The 23,929-nt window shown below is 43.6% G+C and overlaps 2 protein-coding genes across 2 annotated transcripts in view; both read right to left on the reverse strand.

Moving 5' to 3' along the window:
* Window positions 1-157: 157 nt before the first annotated feature.
* Window positions 158-19,621, reverse strand: LOC132585216 (roundabout homolog 1-like). The gene is made up of 5 exons (XM_060257022.1): window positions 19,430-19,621; window positions 11,377-11,531; window positions 11,149-11,278; window positions 10,894-11,062; window positions 158-173 (listed from the first exon to the last, which is right to left on the reverse strand). The coding sequence occupies exons 2-5, from the start codon at window positions 11,437-11,439 to the stop codon at window positions 158-160; spliced, it is 378 nt and encodes a 125-aa protein (XP_060113005.1). The 5' UTR covers window positions 11,440-11,531; window positions 19,430-19,621.
* The window catches only part of CCDC141 (coiled-coil domain containing 141), a 199,606-nt gene continuing 194,826 nt past the window's right edge, over window positions 19,150-23,929 (reverse strand). Inside the window, exon 26 of the mRNA XM_060257083.1 lies at window positions 19,150-19,602. Within this exon, the coding sequence (XP_060113066.1) occupies window positions 19,341-19,602 (262 nt within the window). The 3' untranslated portion in view covers window positions 19,150-19,340. The remainder of the gene's footprint in view (window positions 19,603-23,929) is intronic.

A 23,929-nucleotide genomic window follows, 5' to 3' on the forward strand; every position in this document is an offset into this window, starting at 1 on the left:
TGAGAGAGCAGATCCACTTTATGCAATAGGCCACCTGTTGGCCTGATCGACAGGGCTAATTTTGGGCCCTGAAGAGAGGCTGCGTGCTGAAGAAAGTAACCAGTATGTTCAGGGAAAAGAGTTGAGGGGGAAGCACAGTCATTGTTATCGGGTGCTGCTAAGTGGTTGGCGTCCTAGATATAAGGGGGAAATGGGGGAGTAAAAAAGAAAAGGGGCGGGGGAGCGCTAATAAAGGTTTTATTTGAAGGGTGAGAAGAGTCAACTCAGGTACAGTCTCTGGCAGGGCCAATCAAGGAAAGCCATACAATGGCCTCCCTATGAACAACCAAATTGCCACCAAATGCAACTGTCAATCTCCGGATCAAACAAGTAAACTATCTCACACTATTTGCCTTTATTGTACTGTATATATATCATTTCCACTTAATAGGGGCCAGGGGTGGAATTCTAGCAGGAGCTCCTTTGCATATTAGGCCACATACCCCTGATGTAGCCAATCCTCCAAGAGCATACAAAAAAAAAAAAGCCTTGTAAGTTCTTGAAGGATTGGCTCCATCAGGGGTGTGTGGCCTAATATGCAAAGGAGCTCCTGCTAGAATCCCACCCCTGATAAAGGCTACTGATGCCAGGGCTTTTTTTGAACAGGAATGGACAAGGACACAGTTCTGGCTGGTTTGGCATCAGGGAATGTGGCCTAATGTGCAAATAAGAACATAAGAGAAGCCATGTTAGATCAGGCCAATGGCCCATCCAGTCCAACACTCTGTGTCACACAGTGGCAAATTTTTTTTTATATATCTACACACTGTGGCTAATAGCCACTGATGGACCTCTGCTCCATATTTTTATCTAAACCCCTCTTGAAGGTGGCTATGCTTGTGGCCGACACAAGCCACATACGTTCCTGCGGGGCTTTTTCTACAAAAAAACCCTGTGTGAAACAATCGTGACATCGAGGGGTATGGCCTAATATGCAAATGAGTCCCTACTGGGCTTTTTCTACAAAAAAAAGCCCTGCTGATGCTTGTGTGATGTTTAAAAAGTGGGACTTCTTTTCGGAAAATAACTGATGTGTTGCTTCCAAGATGACTTGATTAGACATGTGTTGCCTTTGTTCAGAGAATGTGCAGCGCTACTAATGGAGGCCCCTGGCCAACCATGGGACATTAAGTCATATTTGTAAGTATCTGGATGTCTAAAAGATGGTCCCTCTCTCCATGTCCTTTCTTGACACGTGTGTATGTGTGAAGTGTCGTCAGGTTGCAGCTGGCTTATGGCGATCCCAGCAAAAGACTTTCAAGTCAGGTGAGAAGCAGAGGTGGTTGGTCAGTGCCTCGCTCTGAAGAGCTTTCCTTGGTGGTCTCCCTTCCAAGTACAGACCCTGCTCAGCTTCCAAGATCTGATGAGATAAGGCTATATCATGCCACCTTCTCTCCCTCTTGACACATAAGGCAAGTGAAACATTTACAATTTGGTTCATCCAGATCAGGGCTTTTTTTGTAGCAGGAATTCCTTTGCATATTAGGCCACACACCTCTGATGTAGCCAATCCTCCTGGAGCTTACAGTAGGCCCTGTACGAAGAGCCCTGTAAGCTCTTGGAGGATTGGCTACATAAGGTAGTGTGTCCTAATATGCAAAGGAGCTCCTGCTACAAAAAAGCCCTGATCCAGTTAATATTCTACAAGCAATAATGTTTTTAAGATGCTTCGTATTAGTGAATGTTAAGGGTGTTCTATAATCTTAAAATTATATTCCACTCTAAAAGTTATAATATAGGCACCTTCTGTTTAGCTTGGTGACAAGGATTATTATTATTAATGGTTAACTGAGACAAGCTTCAACTAGTTTAAACAAATAGGATGGGTATAGGGTTGCCAGCTTCTGGGTGGGGCCTGGAGATCTCCCGCTTTTACAACTGATCTCCAACCAGCAGAGATCAGCTCCCCTGGAGAAAATGACTGCTTTGAAGGGTGGATTCTATGGTATTGTACTATGCTGAGGCCCCTCCCCTCCCCAAACCCCGCCCTCTCCCAGATGAGTCACTTTACATATGGGGTACTGGCTGAGAAAGACAGACTTCTTAATGACCATATTTACTCAGCTTCCAAAGATGGAGCTTAAATACAAACTGTCTACTACATACGAATATATGAAGCTGCCTTCTACTGAATCAGACCCTCAGTCCATCAAAGTCAGTATTGTCTACTCAGACTGGCAGCAGCTCTCCAGGGTCTCAAGCTGAGGTTTTTCACACCTACTTGCCTGGACCCTTTTTAGTTGGAGATGCCAGGGATTGAACCTGGGACCTTCTGCTTACCAAGCAGATGCTGTACCAGTGAGCCACCGCCCCTCCCCCTAGGTCTTTGCAGAGTTCAAGAAGTTAATAGTATGTTGGATGACAGGCCAGAAACCAAGTTTTTGTGATTTATAGCATATGGTTGCTAATCAATGGTGGCAGGGAATCCCCTGGTTTGGAGACCCTCCCCCACTTCAGGGTTATCAGAAAGTGGAGGGGGGGTTGAATGTCTGCTGGGCACTCCATTATACTCTATGAAGACTGATCCCTATAGGGTTATGCTAGAGAAAAACTGATCCATGGGTATCTGGGGCTTGGGGGGCTCTTTTCTTGAGGCAGAGGCACCAAATGTTCAGCATAGGATCTGGTGCTTCTCCTCAACCCCCCCCCCCCCAAGTTTCAAAAAGTTTGGACTGGGGGGGGTCCAATTTTAAGAGCCCCCAAAGAAGGTGCCCCCATCCTCCATTATTTCCAGTGAAGGGGAGGCATTTAAAAAGAGTGCAGTCCCTTTAAATGTGATGGCCAGAACTCTCTTCAGAGTTCAATCATGCTTGTCACAACCCTGCTGCTGGCTCCACCCACAAAGTCTTCAGATATTTCCTGAGTCAGACCTAACAACCCTACCGGATGAAAGTTTTTCATATCACTACTATCTGATAGTTTTAACTGCAGGTATCAGGAATTGAACCAAGGACCTTCCCTAGACAAAGCAGATGTTCTGTCACTGAGCCACAGATCCTCCTCTTGTCTTGACTCATGGAAGATATAGTGGGCCAAAGTCAGTGCTACCAGGCCATATTTAAAATATGGCAGCTGCTAAAATTACTTGCTGACCATGACCAAACCACCAAGTACTAAAACGGGCAACGACAAGTCAAAAGTAAACAGAAGCTTCAAGAGGACAATAAATTAGGTTTGTGTGTGTGTGTTTTGCAGTATCATTCTTGTCTATTTATAATATCATTCTTGTCAGTTTATAATCAGTTGTAATATGCAAAGAAAAGAAAAGTTGGGTTGGATCCAACCAACTTTCCTACCCAATCTCACCTGGTTTGCCTCCTAATTGCTGCTCCCATCTCACGTTTTTTGTCAGTGCAAATAAATAAAATAAAATAATAAAATTAAATTAAATTAAATTAAATTAAATTAAACTGCTGGATGCATTTCTTCTGAGGACCTATTAGGATTCCAACCTCCATGGGATGGCTGGAAGTCTCCTGAGATTACAACTTATCTCCAGACAACAGAGGTCAGTTCACCTGGAGAAAATGGCCACTTTGGAAGGGGGTTCTATGGCATTATGCCCCATTGAAGTCCCTCCCCTCTCCAAACCCTGCCTTCCTCATGCACCCCCACCCCTCCAAATCTCCAGGTATTTCCCAACCCAGAGCTGGTCACCCTAATTATGACATATAAACGGGGGGGGGGGTGGTGGTGGTAAAAAATGAGGAAATGTGGTAGAATGGAGTTCCAGAGCCAGTTTGGTGTAGTGGTTAAGTGTCTGGACTCTTATCTGGGAGAACCGGGTTTGATTCCCCACTCCTCCACTTGCACCTACTAGCATGGCCTTGGGTCAGCCAGAGCTCTGGCAGAGGTTGTCCTTGAAAGGGCAGCCGCTGTGAGAGCCCTCTCCAGCCCCACCCACCTCACAGGGTGTCTGTTGTGGGGGAGGAAGATAAAGGAGATTGTGAGCCGCTCTGAGACTCTTCGGAGTGGGGGGCGGGATATAAATCCAATATCTTCTTCTATCTTCTTAGTGGAAACAAAATTCCTTGGAAAATGTTTAAAAGTTCATGAGAGGCACCTGTGTGTTTCTCCTTCATTTCCTTCTTGAGAGTTCTAGCACTTCTTTTCCCAGAAAAAAAAAGCCCTGCATATTAGGCTTTGAAAACAACACAGTCTCACGTACACCGAAGGCTCAGATTTTTATAGGTCTTGAAGCCACTGAGGGGGAAACGGCAGTTTTTTCTAAGGCTTAGGTGTCCTCCTAGAATATAACATTTTAATTTCTTGTGGATCACTTTTCCTTGTCCCTGAATTTAGTACCTTGACAGTTCATCTAATAAAAGGAGGAATGACTTAAAATATTTTTAATGGATAGGGTGGGTATATGTGGAAAAGATGGGATTAGGTAATGGGCATTCCAGCTTTCTGCATCTATAGTTAAAAATAAAATATGTCAACCGCTTATGAACATTTGTCTTTAACCACACAGTGACAAAAGTGTGCAGTAAGAAATCTGTTGATGGAACATGAATAGCATGTCTTGAAGTTCACATTTTCGTTCTCGTGTTTGTTGCTTTGCCAACAAATTGACTCTTCTAGAACAAAAAACTGGAAGAAGAATAGTCTCTCGTTCCATCTATTAATTGGATCCACATATCAATTTTCTGGTGTTTTCACAATACATAGAAGGGGGAAAATTCAATTTGCAGTATCATTTTCAAGCAAATAATTTATTTCTCTACTTACAGACAGGTTACATTTGATTTTTTTTATTTCTCATTACATAGTTATAAGGAATGTGCTCAGGTCTCATTTAATGCTTTTGCAGAAGAAAGAATATAGGAAACAGCACAACATATTGGGAGGCCAGATATCTTATGCAACATAAAAGTCAAACCCTTTATGATATGCTTACACCAGGGGTGGCAAACTTGCTTAACGTAAGAGCCACATAGAATAAACATTGGATATTTGAGAGTCGCAAGACATAAACATCTGATGTTTGAGGGCTGCAAGGAAGGAAGGAAGGAAGGAAGGAAGGAAGGAAAATAGATGGGGAAGGAGAGATGGAAAGAAAGCAACTTTAATTTTAAATGCCTTCTCCAAGCTGCTGGCTGCCTTGGCTTGGAGAAGTGATTTAAGGGGACAAATGCCTTCTCCAAGCTGGCTGATGGGGTGGTGGGGGCTTTGAGAGCCACACAATATGTGTGAAAGAGTCACATGTGGCTCTTGAGCCACAGTTTGGCCACTCCTGGCTTTCACAGAGAAAGTCATGGAAACAAATGTAAAGGCAGACATTTTACAGTTGTTCTCATCTCATATCTGAAAATCAGCCACTGCATAGAGAACGAGGTCTTATACTTTCTGTGGTAGCAATTTTCAGTGCACATTCTCACAGATGAACACATTTTCCCTCAGCAGCCTTAGCAGGGGGCAGAAACTCCAAATACTACCATCTCTCGGGGATGTTGCTGGAATACGGACTCCTGATTGAATTCCCCAACCCTGGATGAGGAGGGGCCATGGCTCAGTAGAATGTCTGCTTAGCATGCAGAAGGTTCCAGGTTCAGTCTCTGGCATTTCCCGTTAAAAGGATCAGGTAGGAGGTGATATGAAAGACCTCACCTGAGAACCTGGAGGAGCCAGTACCAATCTGAGTAGATAATACTAACCTTGCTGAATCAATGGTCTGATACAGTGGAAGGCAGCTTCATTTGTGTTCTCCCCTTCTTCCTGTAAAAACAGGAACTTTCCACATATGAAATTATGCCATCATGTGAGTTTCCTCTGTTCATCAGCCAATGATGTGGAATGGAAGTAGGAAAACTTAGACCACAATAATGTCATGTGACAATAAGAGTGCCTCTACATGTCATAAAGAAGAAAACAACACACAAGGTTACAGCTTGGGGGTTCCATTCCCAGAGCATACATAAGGCACAGTTTAGATCAGGGGTGGAATTCTAGCAGGAGCTTCTTTGCGTATTAGGCCACGCATTCCTGATGTAGCCAATCCTCCAAGAGCTTATAAAAAAGAGCCTTGTAAACTCTTGGAGAATTGGCTACATCAGGAGGGTAAGAACATAAGAGAAGCCATGTTGGATCAGGCCAATGGCCCATCCAGTCCAACACTCTGTATCACACAGTGGCCAAAAATTTATTTTTATACACACACACTGTGGTGAACTCATGTCCATCAATGTGCCTACTCATTCTGTCTTTGATAATGGTTTCTACCAACTTTCCTGGTATTGAAGTCAGACTGACTGGCCTGTAGTTACCCAGATCTCCTCTGGAACCCTTTTTAAAGATGGGTTTGTGTGTGTGTGTGCCTATATGCAAAGGAGCTCCTGCTAGAATTCCACCCCTGGTTTAAATAGTACTGAAATCTGGAGAAGCCCAATTTGAGGAGCAGGATTGGTCATCTCTTCTTCGAAAGCAACATTGAAATAAATACAGTACCGGAAGAACACATTTTGGAGAGATCTTCTTGTATAGCATATCTGGAATAATTGCCTTCTCTCTCATTTGTTCTGTATTTTCAAATGTATAATTTGACAGGGAAATGTGATATCCATTGTTTACAAAGCACTGGAAGAAACCATATTTTCCTAGTTAGTTCTTCATTTAAAATGAGGATGAATAAAACTGTATCACATGGCCTGAGGGTTTGGCAACGTGAACTGCACCCCAGCACATTTATGACCTTTCAAGGGAACTTGGTGATTCATCAGTTAGATTTTCATTGGTATATCTGAAATCTTTATTGTACCAAGGAACCAGCAGCCATGAGATTTCAAAATCCTACTACCCAATGAAACTACCCAGGTTGTCTTTGGATCAATTGTTGCCTGGTTTTTTTTTAGTCTGACCAATTTCCTAAGGTGAGTGATGACATTATATTAATGTAAACCAACCTGGGAAGACTAGAGAAGGAAATAGATAAAGGAATGATGGATAACTTAAGGGAGAGGCTGAAGAAACATTAATTCCTGTGACAATGTCCAAACATTCTCAGCTTCTGTGTGATTACTAAACAAGAGAAAATTGTGAAATACATGGCAACTGCTACATGGGGATGTGGTAATTCCAAACCATTCTGACAATATGATGAAGAACTCTTTGGGAAGCCAACTCTGAAAATCCTCGTGGCTCTGAAACAAATGTCTTGAACCGTATTTGTTGCTCAGGTATATCAGTCTACATTTTCCAAGTCTTCTGCTGGTGGTCTTGATGTGGTTTTGTGGGTAGTTAGCAGGTGACGGTGTGATTTTCTGCAGTCAAAAGAAAGAAGCCTGGATTTCTAGTACAACAGGAGAGCTAGAGATTGCTGACAGACATCAAACACTATAAGGGCTTATTTTCCCCTCCAGATGTACCAGATGCATGTCAACCATAGGACATCTATTTTACTTCTTTTGTACCCTGTTTCCCCCTGCCCCAGTGGGCTCCCAAAGCAGCTTACGTTGTTCTCCTCTCCTCCATTTTATCCTCATGACAACACTTTGAGGAAGGTTAAGCTAAGAGTTTGTGACTGACCTAAGAGGACACAGCAGCTTTCCGTGGCCAAGTGAGATTTTGAAGATGGTTCTCCCAGAATCTAGATGACACTCTACAACCTAGAGTGCTAATTTGGTGCAGTGGTTAAGTGTGTGGACTCTTATCTGAGAGAACCAGGTTTCCCCATTCTTCCACTTGCTGGAATGGCCTTGGGTCAGCCATAGCTCTGGCAGAGGTTGTTCTTGAAAGGGCAGCAGCTGTGAGAGCCCTCTCAGTCCCACCCACCTTACAGGGTGTCTGTTGTGGGGGAGGAAGATAAAGGAGATTGTGAGCTGCTCTAAGACTCTGAGATTCGGAGTGGAGGGTGGGATATAAATCCAATATCATCATCATCATCGTCTTCTTCTTCTCAATCCTGGCTCTCTTATGTACCAGATTCTGGCTGTAGAACTTGCTGTGGAATCAGAGTGTTGATTTCTGGAAAGCAAATTGTGTTTAAAAGTTCCTCCACTGGGTGACTTCAGCTTATCTTCACATTTTAGGATTAGAGAGGACAGTTTCAGGGCAGATGAGTATAGTCTACAGGCAGCCCCAATTCCTGTAAATTCAGTGCTTCTTCTATGTGTGGCATGTTCCAGACAAAAATGATACCAAACTTTAATATACTGGTTGTATTCTTGAAAATGAAATACTCAGTAACATCCGCAGTCTTTCAAGCAAGGCTGCCAAACTCTGGGTTGGGTAATTAATGGAAGTTGGAGGTGGAACTTGGGGAGGGCAGGGTTTCAGTTGGTACCTCAGTGGGGCATAATGCGATGGAATCCACTTCCAAATCAGCCATTTTCTTCAGGAGAGTTGATCTCTGAGGTCTGGAGATCAGTAATAATTCTAGGACATCTCTTGGTCTAGCCTAGTTCTTACATAAGATGAAGGCATAAATCTCCACTGGGAACTATACCCAGGGCTTTTTTGTAGCAGGAACTCCTGATGTAGCCAATTCTCCAAGAGCTTACAGTAGGCCCTTTCAGAAAAGCCCTGCAAACTCTTGAAGGATTTGTTACATCAGGGGGTATGGCCTAATATGCAACAAAGTTCCTGCTACAAAAAAAGCCCTGCTGGGGACTATACCCATTCAGATAGCAGTTGGGTAGTCACATGACTGATTGCTTCTCTGCATCCATTCTTATTAACCAGAAACCCTCTCTAGCAAATGGCACCAACCTTTTCTTCAGTACTGTGCTGTCACCATAAGAGATCTGTACCAGGCAGCATTGCCAATCCTGGTTTCTGAGATGACTGTAGAAGATATATTTTTATGAAATAGCAGCTGTGATCCAAAGAGACCCCATGGAGGGAGCCAGCTGATTTCACCTTCTTGCCATTGTCCTTAGTGCTATACCAAATAATGCTCCATATGGTCTTTCAAGGGTGGTCTTGGGGAGACACAAGTAGCTGTGCTGGGGTTTAAAAACCTTGGTGCACGTGCAGAATGCGGCACATATTTGAACCTGAGATTCAGAATTAAACTTTGTTGGTCTTAAAGGTGCCACTGGACTCAAACTTTGTTCTGTTGCTTCAGACCAACATGGCTACCTACCTGAATCTACCTGGGTAGCTGTTAGGATTAAAGGTTTCAGGACCTCGGTGGAATATAATGCCACAGAGTCCACCTCCAAATAGGGTTTCCAAGTCCCCCGCTGTCTCTGGCGGGGGACTTTTTTCATGCAAACAACGTGCGCGTGGTACGATGATGTCACCCAGAAGTGACATCATTGCACTGGCGGCGGCGTTCGCTGGCCGCTGTAGGCGTTTCCGGGAAAATTCTGTGGTTTCCCCAGATGCTCTAGTGATTTGGGAGAGGAAAACTCTATGGTACCTACTTTTGGGTGAAGTCATCTCGCTGGCAACGTCAGGGGAGGTTCCCCCCACCAGCCCAATGTGGGTCGGCGGGTTGGGAACCTCCAGGGCAGGAGAATGCCCACCCATCCCAGGGACTTGGCAGCCATATCTCCAAATTAGGGCCTCAATGGTTTCGACAAGATGTCCTGGAATTATAACTAATCTCCAGACCTCAGAGATCAGTTCTCATGGAGAAAATGGCTGATTTGGAGGTGGATTCAATCGCATTATGCCCCACTGAGGTTCTGAAACCTTCCTGAAACCTAAAATGTGGAGCCAGGCTGAAGTCAGCTTGGAACCTGGTTATTGTTGGCAGGGCTTCTTTGTGTAGCAGGATCGCCTTTGCATATTAGACCACACCCCTGATGTACGCAATCCTCCTGGAGCTTACAGTACACTCTGTACTAAGAGCCCTGTAAGCTCTTGGAGGACTGGCAACATCAGGGGTGCAAAGGAATTCCTGCTACAAAAAAAGCCCTGGTCATTGGTTTGGTGTTTGTTTTGATTTGTGAAAGAGCATGGTGTTCAAAGGAAAAGCTCTGACTTGTGTACTACCACTCTACTCAGCAGAGTAAGTGAAGTCTCCCTCCAGCATAAAGCTTTCCTCTGATGTAAGCAGCATTCCCATCAGAGGAAGTAACCTTAGGCTGGAGAAAGTGCTCAGCTCTCATCCTTTGCTGAGAAGAATGGTTGAACAAAAGCGTCTGAAAATGAAACACCTGGACACATAAGTTTAGTTCTGGGTATAAGCTTTCATCTGCATGCACACTTCATGAAAGACACTTTGCAAATTTTCCTTCCCTCCCCAACGTGATACCCTGGCAGTCCAGAATGTAGAAAAACCTAGAGGGTGTCATTTGAGATATTTTTGAGAGATTTAATTAATCTGTTGTTTGTTTCAATTTATACAATGTTTTGATCCATGTTGTACATCTCCCAAAGCCTGGCATAGGCCAGGATGGGGTGATTAAACTGTTGTTGTTATATTTAATTTTTATTTTAATAAAATAAATACTGTCTCCAAACGAAAAGACACATTATGGGTAATAACAATACCAAATGCACCATAAATCATCACCATCAATTTATTTATGGATTGATAACATCTGGAGATTTTTTGTTATGGAAAAAAAATGTGTACCATAATCAATACAGAGGAATTGCTGAGTGTAATTCTGGTTTTCCAGGGATTTGGTTACCCTTCTTACATTATATGGTTTTAATGGATAAAGTTGTGAGTCATATATATCCCATAGATTTGCTGCAATTATAATCTGATTATTAGTAATTTATCTTACAATTCTGTATTTGGCATTGTTACTACTACCACCACCACCACCCAGAATTAAACTTTGTTGGTCTTAAAGGTGCCTCTGGACTCAAACTTTGTTTTATTGCTTCAGACCAACACACCTGTATCTACTCGAATAGCTGTTGGAGTACTTGATAAGACAAAGACCCATAAATTACCTTGTGGACCAGTTTTTAGCCATTTGCCTTTGACCTCTCAAGCAGTGTGAATCCTGACCTTGTAATGCTTCAGGTATTGCAGTTGGCTTCATTTTTTCTGACAAATAGCCCCGTTCTTTCTTTGATTTAGTCTCAGTTCTGCCGGGGATCTGTACATTTGTATTCTTCTCTGAAACAAAACGCAGACGTCAGCCGGAGCGGGATCAAGGTCTCCATTTATTATACTAATGTATCTAATAATGTGTTCCTAGTTACCTATTACTCTTATGAAAGCGGAGCAGAATGCCTCCCCGACTTCATTAGTGGCAATGCAAATATATTTTCCGGAGTCAGCAAGGGACGCGTTTCTTTTTAAAAGGTAGTAGGTGTCCCCTAATTTCTCAATCTGTAAAAGAATGACATATCAACAAAGGAAGATGAGTAGCTCAAAGCGAGACATATGAGGCTCTTTCAATGGAACATTTACAAAACCTTCAGACGTACACTAATTTCTCTTGCTACCACTCTGACGCCATCCTTTGTCCAAATGACATTTGGCCTTGGCATTCCATATACTGTGCAGCGTAGGTTTAAATCATCTCCCTCTTGCAGAGTTGTATGTTCAAATTTTTTAATGAAGTTTGGGTGTTTTCCTTGTACTAGGGGGGAAAAAAAGATATATTCTGCTTGAAATCAGAGTTAAGGAAGTGAAATTAGCCTTGGATTTGGACAAAAAAGTCAAAGATATAGGGTTGCCAAGTCCCTCTGCGGCAGGGGACTGATCTCTCTCACACACAAAACATCTATGGTACCATAGAGTCTTACTGCGAGTCCTAGACTGTCCCCAGTGCACAGCCCCAGTGCAATAACATCACTTCCAGGTGACGTCATCACGCTGGGGACGGTGCACAGTGACGAGGCTCTTCGACCGTGGGAATCTCCTGGCGGTCTGCTCCCTGCTGGCAGGTTGGGGCCCTCCAGACTGCGAGATCCCCCGCCCCTGGTGGGAGCTTGCCAGCCCTAGATATAATCGTATAAGATACATTTCTATTAAGGTTGCCAGCCTCCTTGGAGCCTGTGATCTCCCAGAATTACAAACAGCCTACAGTGATCAGTTCTCCACAAGTAGATGGCTGCTTTGGGGAGTGACGTCTATGGTATTATACCCTGGTGAAGTCCCTCTCCTCTCCAGGCTCCAACCATAAATCTCCAGGAATTTTCTAACCTGAAGTTGGCAACCCTAACTCCCATCCTTGACAGTTTTTATCCATTTCCTGATTAGTCAAGCCTTGCAATGATTTTTTTAGAACTGATGTGCTGTGTTGAAAAAACAGCAGCCCAATGGGTTAGAGAAGGGGTGGCCAAACTTGCTTAATGTAAGAGCCGCATCGAATAAACATCAGATGTTTGAGGGCCACAAGTCATGAACATCAGATGTTTGCAAGCAGGCAGGCAAGAAGAAAAACAGATGGGAGAGGAGGGAGAGCTTGGCCACCCCTGGGTTAGAGGAAGCACAATCCTAATGGTGCATGCTGATATGGATTTTATCCATCCTTCTCCTCTCCCAGTCCTGAGACCTCTGAAAAACTGGTGCCTAGACCTGCATCGACCAAAAGCCACATGGCCAGGAGGTTATAGTGAGGAGGGGGACATCAGCAAATCACCCAGTCTTCCTCTTCTGTCAGCTGTGACTTCCTAAGATGAAACTTCATTGTTGCAAAGGCAAGATGGGGGCAATTGCTCCTGCTGCCTCTTCCTCATCACCAATACTCCCTCTAAACTGTGGAGTCTTGTGAGCAAAAATTCTACTTTGTGTGCTACTGGCATTGAAGTTGTGAGTTACTGCATAAATTAGTTTGCAATATTTTAATATGGATGATTCCAGGGCATTTTTTTGTAGCAGGAACTCCTTTGCATATTAGGCCACACACCCTGATGTAGCCAACCCTCTAAGAGCTTACAGGACTCTTAGTACAGGACCTACTGCAAGCTCCAGGAGAATTGTCTACATCAGGGGTGTGTGGCCTAATATTCAAAGGAGTTCCTGCTACAAAAAAAGCCCTGGATGATTCTAATTTATGACTCATTTCATGCTGAATTTTTAATCTGTTGTAATGATTTTTTAAGACCTGTAATACCAATAAAGGTAAACTTAACTAACTAACATAAATTAGTTTGCTCTGGGGCCATTTTTCCTGAGCTAAGACAAAAATGTGTGAGCTGGTGGCTAAAAAACTGTGAACCAACTCACACTAACTCAGCTTAGAGGGAACACTGCTCACTACCACATGATGTTCTGTCCAGAAGAGACCTGCAATGTCCAGCACCAGCTTTTGGGTAGTCTCAGAGAGTTAGTGTGAAAATGGGGATGTGGAAGGACCCCTTTGGATGGGCACATCACAGTATCCAGTCCTACAGGATCTTCATTTCCAGATATCATCAGTTTTAATCCTATAAAGCATCCTTTTACATGTCAGTTCAAGAGGCAGTTATCCACCCATTGTTCTACTTTCCTGAGCCCTCTGTGTTCCTTGGGCTGCCAGCTTCCAGGTGGGGGCTGGAGATCTCCTGGAATTACAGCTGATCTTCAGACTGCATTGAATTGCTGATTATTTATTTATTTATTTAAAACATCCATTCCACTTCTCCTGAAGAAAATGGCTGCTTTGGAAGGTGGACTGCATGGCATTATACCATACTAAGGTCCCTATCAAGGATTCTTTGTAAAGCTCTACATGACATATTTAACTGCATTCAAAGGTACTCATTTGCTGGCACACTGGAACTTAGTGGAACAGCACTTCTGCTGGCAGAGGAAGTGGGCAATATTTGACCCTCACACTTTAGACCTCCAGCTTTGCCCTATCATGCTGTTCATGTGTGTTTTCTGGCCCTCACGGGCAGAATTTGAGTAGCTCAATGTGCTTCAGAGGGAGGCAGGGCAGTCCAGTTCCTCAAGCTTTGCTCTGTTCACAGTACTTTGTGTCTAATCCTTCTCCATTTCCCCTTCACAGATAAATTACAGCGATGTGAGTGAAGAATCATGACCACAGTATCACTTGAGCATTAAAGCGGACATAATACCGACTGAGCTGTACCACAGGTGCTTCATGTGACCCTGCTAATATGATCAGCTGACTTTTGAAAGACAGGAGGCCTTCTCTTGAGTCAGAAAGGAGTTATAAACCCAGGCTTAAACTGTCAGGCGGCAGAAGATGCAGTTTCCTGCCAGTGTCAGCAGCTGCACTCCCATTTTGAGGTAATTTGCAGTACAGTTACCAAGTGAGGAGCTGAGGCTTTTAGCAGGAAGGTTTAATGGGTTACCATTCGCACTCATGACAGGAAAATATAAAAACATTTCATGTAATTGCAGATTTTGTCCTTGCTCTGCTAATCTAGTCGAAACATTGGTTCACTTCTTTTTCCATTGTAGATTTTACATACAGGCATGCTTGGATTTATTGCAACCTTTGTTGGTTGATTAAGCGGCCCCGTGGCGCAGAGTGGTAAAGCAGCAGTACTGTGGTCTGAACTCTCTGCTTACGACCTGAGTTCGATTCCGGAGGAAGCTGGATTCAGGTAGCTGGCCCAAGGTTGACTCAGCCTTCCATCCTTACGAGGTCGGTAAAATGAGCTGGGGGGAAAGTGTAAAAGACTGGGGAAGGCAATGGCAAACCACCCCGTAAAAAGTCTGCCGTGAAAACGTTGTGAAAGCAATGTCACCCCAGAGTCGGAAATGACTGGTGCTTGCACAGGGGACCTTTCCTTTCCTTTTTCCTTGTTGGTTGATTAGAAAAACCCTCTTCTCTGAGCAGAAGACTAAAAATCTTGGGAGGCAGAGGATGATCAAAGAACTACCATATCTTTAGCTAAGTTTCTGTTCTCTGCAATGAAAATATGGGCCAAGATAACGTCCTGTGTATAATCTACTCAGATTCTAACTCGTAAACTGTAAAATCTACTAGGACGAATTATGTATGCTGAGATTTTACAGAAGTAATTAACTCCGTAATAATGCTTTTTTCCTCCTTCTGAATTAGGGTTTCCAGGTCTGTGTTGGAAAATATCTGGAGACTTTGGGGGTGAAGCTGGAAGAGTGTGGGGGTTTGGGAACAGGATAGCACAATGCCATAGAGCCCACCCTTCAAAGCAGCCATTTTCTCCAGGGGAGCTGATCTCTGCCAGCTGGAGATTAGCTGTAAAAGCAGGAAATTATCAGGCCCCACCTGGAGGCTGACAACCCTATGGCCTGTAGGCCGTAATAATGAGTGACTGACTGACTAGTGAGGGGGGTTGTGAGTAAGAACAGCAGTGTTCATGCACAACCACTCTTTCACAATAGTTATAACATTAGTGGCATAGAATCGTTGGTATTAACTCTTTTATGGAGGGATTATGGATCCAGATCACCACCATCCGTAGTATTATAAATAAATTTATTTTTGGTCTCTATGTTTTATGGAAGAATGTTTCCCTGATCAAAGGTACTCCCCTGAGTGACTTATTAATGGTGTTAAGTGAAAAGGACATTGTAAACTAGTGTTTATTTACTGCTGATGTTATAATAGCTGTGGTACTTAACCTTCTCCCAATATATTTTTAAAACATATTCAGATTTTTCTGGAAACATGGTGAGTTCCCCCAGTTTAGAGAAGAATCTCACTGCTGCTCTCCCTGTGGGCTCAGTCAGCAAATATAAGTATCCACTGATGTGGCTATTCAATATATAGATATGTTTGGATCCACTGGAGGACTTCTGAGAGTAGCAAGGATTTCTCTCAGTGGAGCATGACTTCCTTGGTTACCTGCTCTGCTGAAACCAAGACTGCCCCCCCCACCAATTTTGCCTTTTGAGGGGACAGGGGACCTCAGGAACAGCATGAGGAAGAGTGTGAGATTTACACAGAGAGGAATCAGTGAACCTTTTTGCAAATGAAGAAGACATTTAAGAGGAGGAGATTGGATTTAAACCTTCACCACTTGAAGGAGTCTTTTCCCCTCCCCGCAACAGACACTCTGTGAGGTAGGTAGAGCTGAGAGAGCTCTGACAGAAACTGCTCTTGAGAGGAACAGCTCTGTGAGAACTTGTGACTGACTCATGGTCATATCAGCAGGTGCATGTGGAGGAGTGGGGAATCAAACCCGGTTCTCCCAGATAAGAGTCCACACACTTAACCTAGGGCTTTTTTTTTGTGTAGAAAAGGTCCAGCAGGAACTTATTTGCATATGAGGCTGCACCCCATGACATCATCATTGTTTCACACAGGGCTTTTTTGTGTGGAAAAAGCCCAGCAGGAACATATTTGCATTTTGGGCCACACCCCCTTAACACCAAGCCAGCCCGAACTGCGTTCCTGTGCGTTCCTATTTTTTTTAAAAAAAGCCCTGACTTAACCATGAAACAAACTGGCTCTCCTCCTCCCAGTGGATCCAGACCTTGGTTATCACGTGATATCAATACATATGTGAAAGGACAGCCCATGGAGACAGCTGTCTTAACCGCAGCATCAATGCAGTAGTGGTATTTTGCCATGTTTTACAAGAGTCAAATACATCACTGGAGAGGCCCTATAGATGAAGGAAGAGGCATGGGAGGAAGGGATTAAATACTCTCTTCCCCAGCAATCCTTCCTGAACATTCAAAGCCACGCCTGAGGCTGCAAATTAGCCTTGGGACAAGGTTGATTTGTGTCAAGCCTGTGGTTGCAGCCAGTGCAATGTGGGATTTCTTTGTACTGTATGGAAGCTCATGGATTCCACAGGCAGATGCCTTTGTAAAGGTTCATTTCCCATGCATTCACTGGATGTAAGGGAAATGTATTCTGTTCACAGAATAAGAACAGTTTGTCTCTGCAGATCATGCCTCCCCCCCAATTTCTTGGCCTCAAGGAAGTATTTCCTAGAAGTCTGATCTTCTTTCACTTCTGCACGTCTATAATAAATCTTCAGCCAGTTGGCTAAAAACTCTCTTCTCTCCATCTTCAGAGCCCCCCTGCCATTTGTAACAGAGATTCTTCAAACAGCATGCTGTGTGCTTGACAATTTATTTCCACATTGTAAATTTCTTTCAAAAGATTGGACATTTTTTTTCTTATAAATTTTCCAGAAAGAAGTCATTATTTCAAAGCAGCAAGTTATTCTCCAAGAAGAATTATACAAATGCTTATCAGCCTTTTTTTTGTTTCTCAACTATAACAGTACAACATATGCCTAGCTTTCTTAAGAAATAGAAGGAATTAATGATGATTAACATGTCATTTCACTACAATGAGAATTTATAAACGAGCCCTCTCTTTAAATAGCATCATTTCTTTCCTTACCTTTGTCGAAACTGGAAACATATTATTCTATAAATCAAAGATACTGCGTTTTAACAGGCAATAAATCTGAATAATATATAGTTGTAGGAGCCCTCAACTTTCAAAAATAAAAAAGAAGTGCAAATACCAAGCAAATTCCTTATCTGTTATGCACTCTAACATTCTGTGTTATTTTAATAATCTAAGACAGGATTCCCTAATGTGGCACCTGTCAGTACTTCTCTTAGTGCCCTCCAAGGGTGGGGCCATTGTAAACTTGGGCTTTTTATTGGCTGCCGTCATTCAAATGAAAGGGCTTTCCACTGGAGGATCAGGAAGACTGGTAAGCATCTGGGCCTTCCTTAATCATTATGGTTCCATTCCCCCTTCAGACCTTCCTTCTTCTGAGGAGATGGAAGGAAGGAGGTATTCCATTTGACTGTGCTTCCTGCGGCAGCCATTTTGTGATGGTGCTCACCACACCTCTCAAAATTCCAAAGGTGCCTGAAAGCAAGGGGTGTAGCCAGGATTTTAAAAGTTGGGAGCTTTTTAAAAAGTTGGGGGCACACCCTTTCCTACCCACTGTGGAGCTTGCCGCTTCTCAGAAACTTTTTGGGGTAGGGGCAAAAGCTGGAGGCTCTGAAAGTGGCCAAGTTGAAGCAGCCAACTCTAAAACTTTGGAGTCGAGAAGGGACTGCACCTTGTGTGCAAGCAGGGGGGTTTCCTTCCACCTCCCTCTCCCTACTTCAGCTCTTTGCAGCCAGCAGCTCCATCTGCTCACCCCTCCCTGGCCCATTCCACATGGCTTCCTCTGCCCCCCACTCCTCCACCTCCCTTCTCTCCACCTGCTGCTTTTGCTGCTGCACTGTGCCCTTCTCAGCTCTCCTGGCTCCAGCTGCCCCTGATGATGCTTTGCTGGCTTAGCCATGGCAAAAAGGGGAGGAGAGTAGGCTGCACCCCAGAGGGCCTGTTGGAAGTCGGGCAGTGCGCCCACAGGCCCCTTCCATGGCTACAGGCCTGCTGCAAGCTCAAAAAGGTGTGGGGCCCCAATCTAAGAGATTATACTGTCTTTGTTCTATATTTTTATCATACGTGACACAAGCATTTCCCTCCTTTTAAATATAGTCCTTGAATTCTTTGTTGTCTTAGGGAAACTTTAAAAGGAAATTCAAATGTTAAGATATCATCTGTATAAATTATTATTGTACTTTGTTATCTTGACACACTGAGGTGCCATCTGAAACTGGCAGAAGTCAGGAGTGTTGAATCTGAGCTGGGACTTTCCTGAGAGTAACAGACCTGAGTAAGATTCAGAGTATATCTGCTTAAGATTGTTCAGTGTATTCTTAGTGCAAATGCCTCCTAAGTTGTGGCCACCAAGGAGCCTTGGGAAAGCTGCTTTGCTTTCAGCTTCATTCTTCCCACCCCATCTGCCTTATGAGAATAATGGTAGTGCCCAGGGCTTTTTTTGGTAGGACAAAAGCCCAGCAGGAACTCATTTGCATATTAGGCCACACCCCCTGACATCACCATTGTTTCGCACAGGGTTTTTTTTTTGTAGAAAAAGCCCACCAGGCACTTGTTTGCATATTAGGACACATCCCCTCACACCAACCCAGCCGGAATTGTGTTCCTATGAGTTCCTGCTAAAAAAAAAGCCCTGGTACTTGAAATAGGCTATGTAAATTCTAAGAATATAAAAAGCCACTTGTCTCATTCAACAGTATGCAACAAGGGGATTCCAGAAATAAAATCAAGCTAACCTGAGATGTACATCAGAAAAAATTCTCTTCAGAAACACAAATAGATAAAATGTAAAGCAACCGTGATGTATTTGTTAAACAGTCCACATATTGAATTGAATATCTGCAAACAAATCATTATCCATAAAAGCAGTTCTTTCCTTTTTTCTTGTTCTCAGCTCTAAAGCATTCTTTCTTCTTTTATCTCAGGTCTTGTCTTTATACCTCTCTTCCCCCCAGTGTAACATTAGTATAAAGGAATAACAACACCCATTGTGGCTGTGGTGTTAATATCAAAAGCGCTATATTCAGAGTGTATCACAAGCAAGGTGACGTGAGGAGATGCCATGGAAGCTGATAACTGCTTGCTGTTGTCTCCAAGGGTGAAATGTTAAAGAAAGAAGTCCCGTGAAGTCAGTGTGCCATGCTAAGCAAACAGCTGGTAGGCCAGTGATACAGTCAAGTAGAGGGCACACAATATTATCCAGTCTATTCTTTTGATAGGTGGCCCGTTACCTTTCACACGGAGGATGGCACTGGAGGAGACCGTGCCATTAGAATTGTTAGCCCGAACCACATAGAGGCCCGCATCGGTGTCACACACCTTCTGAATGAACAAAGCATACTCTGAATCCTTGTGTGAGAGCTTTAAGTGCTCATCTCCAGTCACTTTCTGGCCTTTCTTGTACCTGAAGTAGAGAGTCAGGTTTCAAGTCAGCTAAACACAAAAGGTTGTTGAAGCAAGAATAAGCTTGCGATGGTTGAACAGCCTCTTAGCTGGTGGCGGCAGACAATTAGCAGCAGCAGCAATGGCTGGCAGCAGCATCTCACCTCCCTATATTATAAAAGGTGAAATCGGTTTGCTTACAATTCAGATCAGCTTTTTGCCATTAACTAGGAGAAAGCCTAGCCTGGCGGCATCTGTACTCAAGAAGAGGGCATATTGAATGACTGCTAGCTCCATAAAAGCCCAACTGGTACCTGGATTTAATTTATATACACAAATATTCATTTTACTCCAAGAAGACAGACAAAGGCTGGGTCCAGACCGACATATTGAGCCGGTAGACGGACAGGACGCATGCGGACCAAAAAAAAAAATCCAAACGTGCGCATCTGCCCCCTGTCCCGTTCCCACCCTCTACCTGTCTGAGGGCTGTCCCACTCGCACCGCAAAAAACTAGCATCCCATCTGTCTACCGGCTCAAAATGCCAGTCCGGACCAGTGTTCCCTCTAAGCTGAGTTAGTGTGAGCTTGCTTACAGTTTTTCAGCCTCTGGCTCACACGTTTTTGTCTTAGCTCGGGAGAAATGGCCCCAGAGCAAACAAATTTATGCCGCAGCCAAATCGCTCACTCGCAGCTTTAATGCCAGTAGCTCATGAAGTAGAATTTTTGCTCATAAGACTCCAAAGCTTAGAGGTAGTATTGGTCTGGACCCAGCCAAAGGGAGCCAAGATTTGATTTCCTCTTTCTGAATCAATCAAGATAGATCCAGGTGGGCAGTCATGTTGGTCTGAAGCAGGAGAACAGATCTTGAGTCCAGGGGCACCTTCAAGATCAAAAAAAGGTTATTCAACATATGAGCGTTCATGTGCACACACACTTCTTCAGCTACATAGTGACAGCTGTACATCTATGTAGAGGCATCTGCCTATATATGACATGTTAGCTTCCATTTCTATGTATCTGAGGAAGTGTGCCTGCACACAAAAGCTCATGCCTTGAATAAAGTTTTGTTGGTTTTAAAGGTGCCACTGGACTCAAAATCTGAATCAATCCATGTTGTTATTAATTATTCTCACTATAAGGCTTTATGGCAGAAGCTCATATTATTTTAATGGGGAGTTGTATTCCATTACTGAGAATTCTAATGTTCTGTGCCTGTTACAGACCTCCATCCCCTGCTAAAGACTGAGTGAACTGGCAACCCTGTATTGAGTTCATCTGGGGGGAGGGGAATAAAATTCCATTGGCCGTCATGAACCTGGTGAGTAGACATTACACCATCAACCGATTGGCTGAGGAATGTAAGAGGCAAATTCTTACACACCAAATGCCAGTTTCTTCCCTATCCGTTCTTATTTACCAACCACCAGGGCTTTTTTTTGTAGCAGGAACTCCTTTGCATATTAGGCCACACACCCCTGATGTAGCCAATCCTCCTGGAGTTTACAGTAGCCCCTGTAAGAACAGCCCTGTTAGCTCTTGGAGGATTGGCTACAGGGGTGTGTGTGTGGTCTAATATGCAAAGGAGTTCCTGCTACAAAAAAAAAGCCCTGCTAACCACAATCTGTCAAACTGTCCAAATGCAGTTGGAAAATGCAATCCCAAGGATTAGAGCTAGGATGAGGAGCAGAGAGCTATCCATCCCCCTTTCTCCTTCCTACCACCCGCTGTTGAGAATGAGACACCCTTCCATATAAAACAAATAAACGGCATTCCAGATAAGCTAATTCCCCTTCCCCCCCATGTTCCCTTCCAAAAAGAATTCCCAGGATGATTTCCTCTTCGCATAGCTGAAGAAGTGAGATGTGACTCACAAAAGCTCATATTGAAATAAATGTTAGTCTTATAATGAGCCTTTGGACTTTTGTTTTGCTGCAACACACTGCTAACCTTTGATAACTTTTGCTACATGACCTTCTAACACATGTTTATTTGCATACTCAAGTTATTAGCTATAAGCATTCTGTTGTTTTCTATGTAAGAATACATTACTTTCTTCCATGTAAGGATGCATTGACTTTTCAAATTTAACACTTATTGTGAATATTTTTTCTTAGTTTTTGCAAAAGATCCATCCGCTTCAAAAGTTTATTTTGTTTGCAAGTCGAACAAATTGCTTTTTAAAAGCTATACAAAATGGTCTAAGTATTTCAGTCTGCCTAAAGTCGACAGCAACATTGTCCCAGTGGGAAGGGAAAGGGATTTAAAACAAAAACCTTACAAATTGGTTAGTGATCCTGGCACAACACAGTGCTAGATTTGCTTCATTCGCCTCTTCAGTTACATTCTGATTATTAAATTCTATTCAATGAGTGTTAGTTTCCTGGTTCCAAAGTTGTTATAGACACATGTATTTGGCAAAAGTAAACATGTTTGCGTCTCTCTCCAGTCCTGTTTTCTATGTACAGTGCCAGGCATTGCAAAAAAGAGAGAGAGGGGAGCCCAAAATAGCTGCAAAAGAACTGCTGCCAGCTTTAGAAGAACTGGAGGGTAATAAGCGATAACATGAGATATGAGCTTCAAAATGATTTTGCATTTTATTTAGCTAGCTAATCATAGATGCTTCCCTTCACTGCGAGTTGTGGAAAATCTTTGTGGATAGAACCTAGGCTTATATATTCAAAATATATTCACCTTGCCTTCCCTACAAGCCCAGAAGGCCAAATTTTTGGATTAAAACATACAAGCGTCTCTCTTTCTCTTATTGAAAGCACTTCAGTGGCCAAGGTACTTCTCTTTGACAATGCCTTTTCCTTCTAAACTGGCCACAGAGGAATTTCCTTAGAGCCTAGCATGTGTGAAATTTGGAGTCAAACCCCCCAATCTGCTGGCTGGATACAGCCAAACAAATATTTGTGTTGCTATCCATGTTCCCAAGGGACGAGTGGAGGTCTCAGCTCTTAGTTTAGTACTCAGCTTCGAATCACGGACACAGTAGGTGGTCTTGAGCACAGTAGGGGACTAAATCCAGAAGCAGCTCTCTGTGGACATTCAGTGGGGTGGCTGGGCTCCTCTTTACAATACAGCAAAGAGCATTTGAAACTCAGAGGTCTTAAATACCACGTGGTAACGGGAGGGTGAGTGAGCCTTTTATTTATACAAAGTCATAATTCTAAGTGTGCTTTAGAAACGCATGTCTTTGGATGGTAGACAATGTCAGCCCCAGTTCTTTATCTATTAAATCAGGGGTGGAGAATCTCTGTCCCGAGGGCTGTATGCTGTCCTCGAGGTCACTTGGTGTGGCCCTCAGGGATTGCTGGACCGAACCAAGCCATGTGGCAACCTTCCTGGGGCCTGGCTGGCCAGCGAGGATCGTGCGGCCCAGCCGCACTGTACAGCAGCCTCCCCAGGGCCAGGCAGGGATCACAGGGCCCAGATGTACTGTGTGGCAGCCTCCCTGGGGCCTGGCTGGCCGGCCAGAATTGCTGCAGGGCCTGGAAAAGTTACTGCCACAGTTCAGTTTGCACTTGATTATCCCAGGTGGTGTGGCCTAATATGCTAATGAGTGTGTGGCCTAATATGCTAATATTAGGGGATGTGGTCTAATATGCTACTGAGTTCCTGCTGGACTTTTTCTACAAAAAGACCCCTGGACCTATGCAATTGCCTAGGGCAACAAGCCGGGTGTGTGTGTGCATGTGTGCCAGATTAGGCTCTCCCCACATGACTTCAAATAGAAAAACAATTATTTGTATTAATTTTGCCGGCCTGATTCGTTCTCCCTTGGTGGAGCACTGTTTTTATAAGTTGATTTTTTTTATTATTGCCAGCGAATGATGTTATAAATATCCATATGGCCCTTGGCAGAAAAAAGGTTCCCCCCACCCCTGTATTAAATAGACTCTTTAATGACCAGTGTTCCCTCTAAACTGAGTCAGTGTGAGCTAGCTCACCGTTTTTTAGCCTCCAACTCACACATTTTTGTCTTAGCTCAGGAAGGATGGCCCCAAAGCAAACTAAGTTAGGTGCTCTCTCTCTCTCGCTCCCTCTTCCTCCCTTTCTCTCTCTGTAAGCAGTAGCTTACAACTTTAATGCCAGTAGCTCACAAAGTAGAAATTTTGCTCACAAGACTCCACAGCTTAGAGGGCGCATTGCTAATGACCTCCCTTCTTGGAGTTATTGACTGCGATCACACACACAAATAATGCACTTTCAATCCACTTTCCAACTGGATTTTGCCAGTTCACACAGTAAAATCCAGTTGGAAAGTGCGTTGAAAGTAGATTGAAAGTGCATTATTTAGTATTTGTGATCACAGCCATTGTGAGAATGAAAGAGATCATGAGAAT

This window comes from Heteronotia binoei, chromosome 16 (genome assembly GCF_032191835.1).
Source record: "Heteronotia binoei isolate CCM8104 ecotype False Entrance Well chromosome 16, APGP_CSIRO_Hbin_v1, whole genome shotgun sequence".
NCBI classification, from domain to species: domain Eukaryota; kingdom Metazoa; phylum Chordata; class Lepidosauria; order Squamata; family Gekkonidae; genus Heteronotia; species Heteronotia binoei.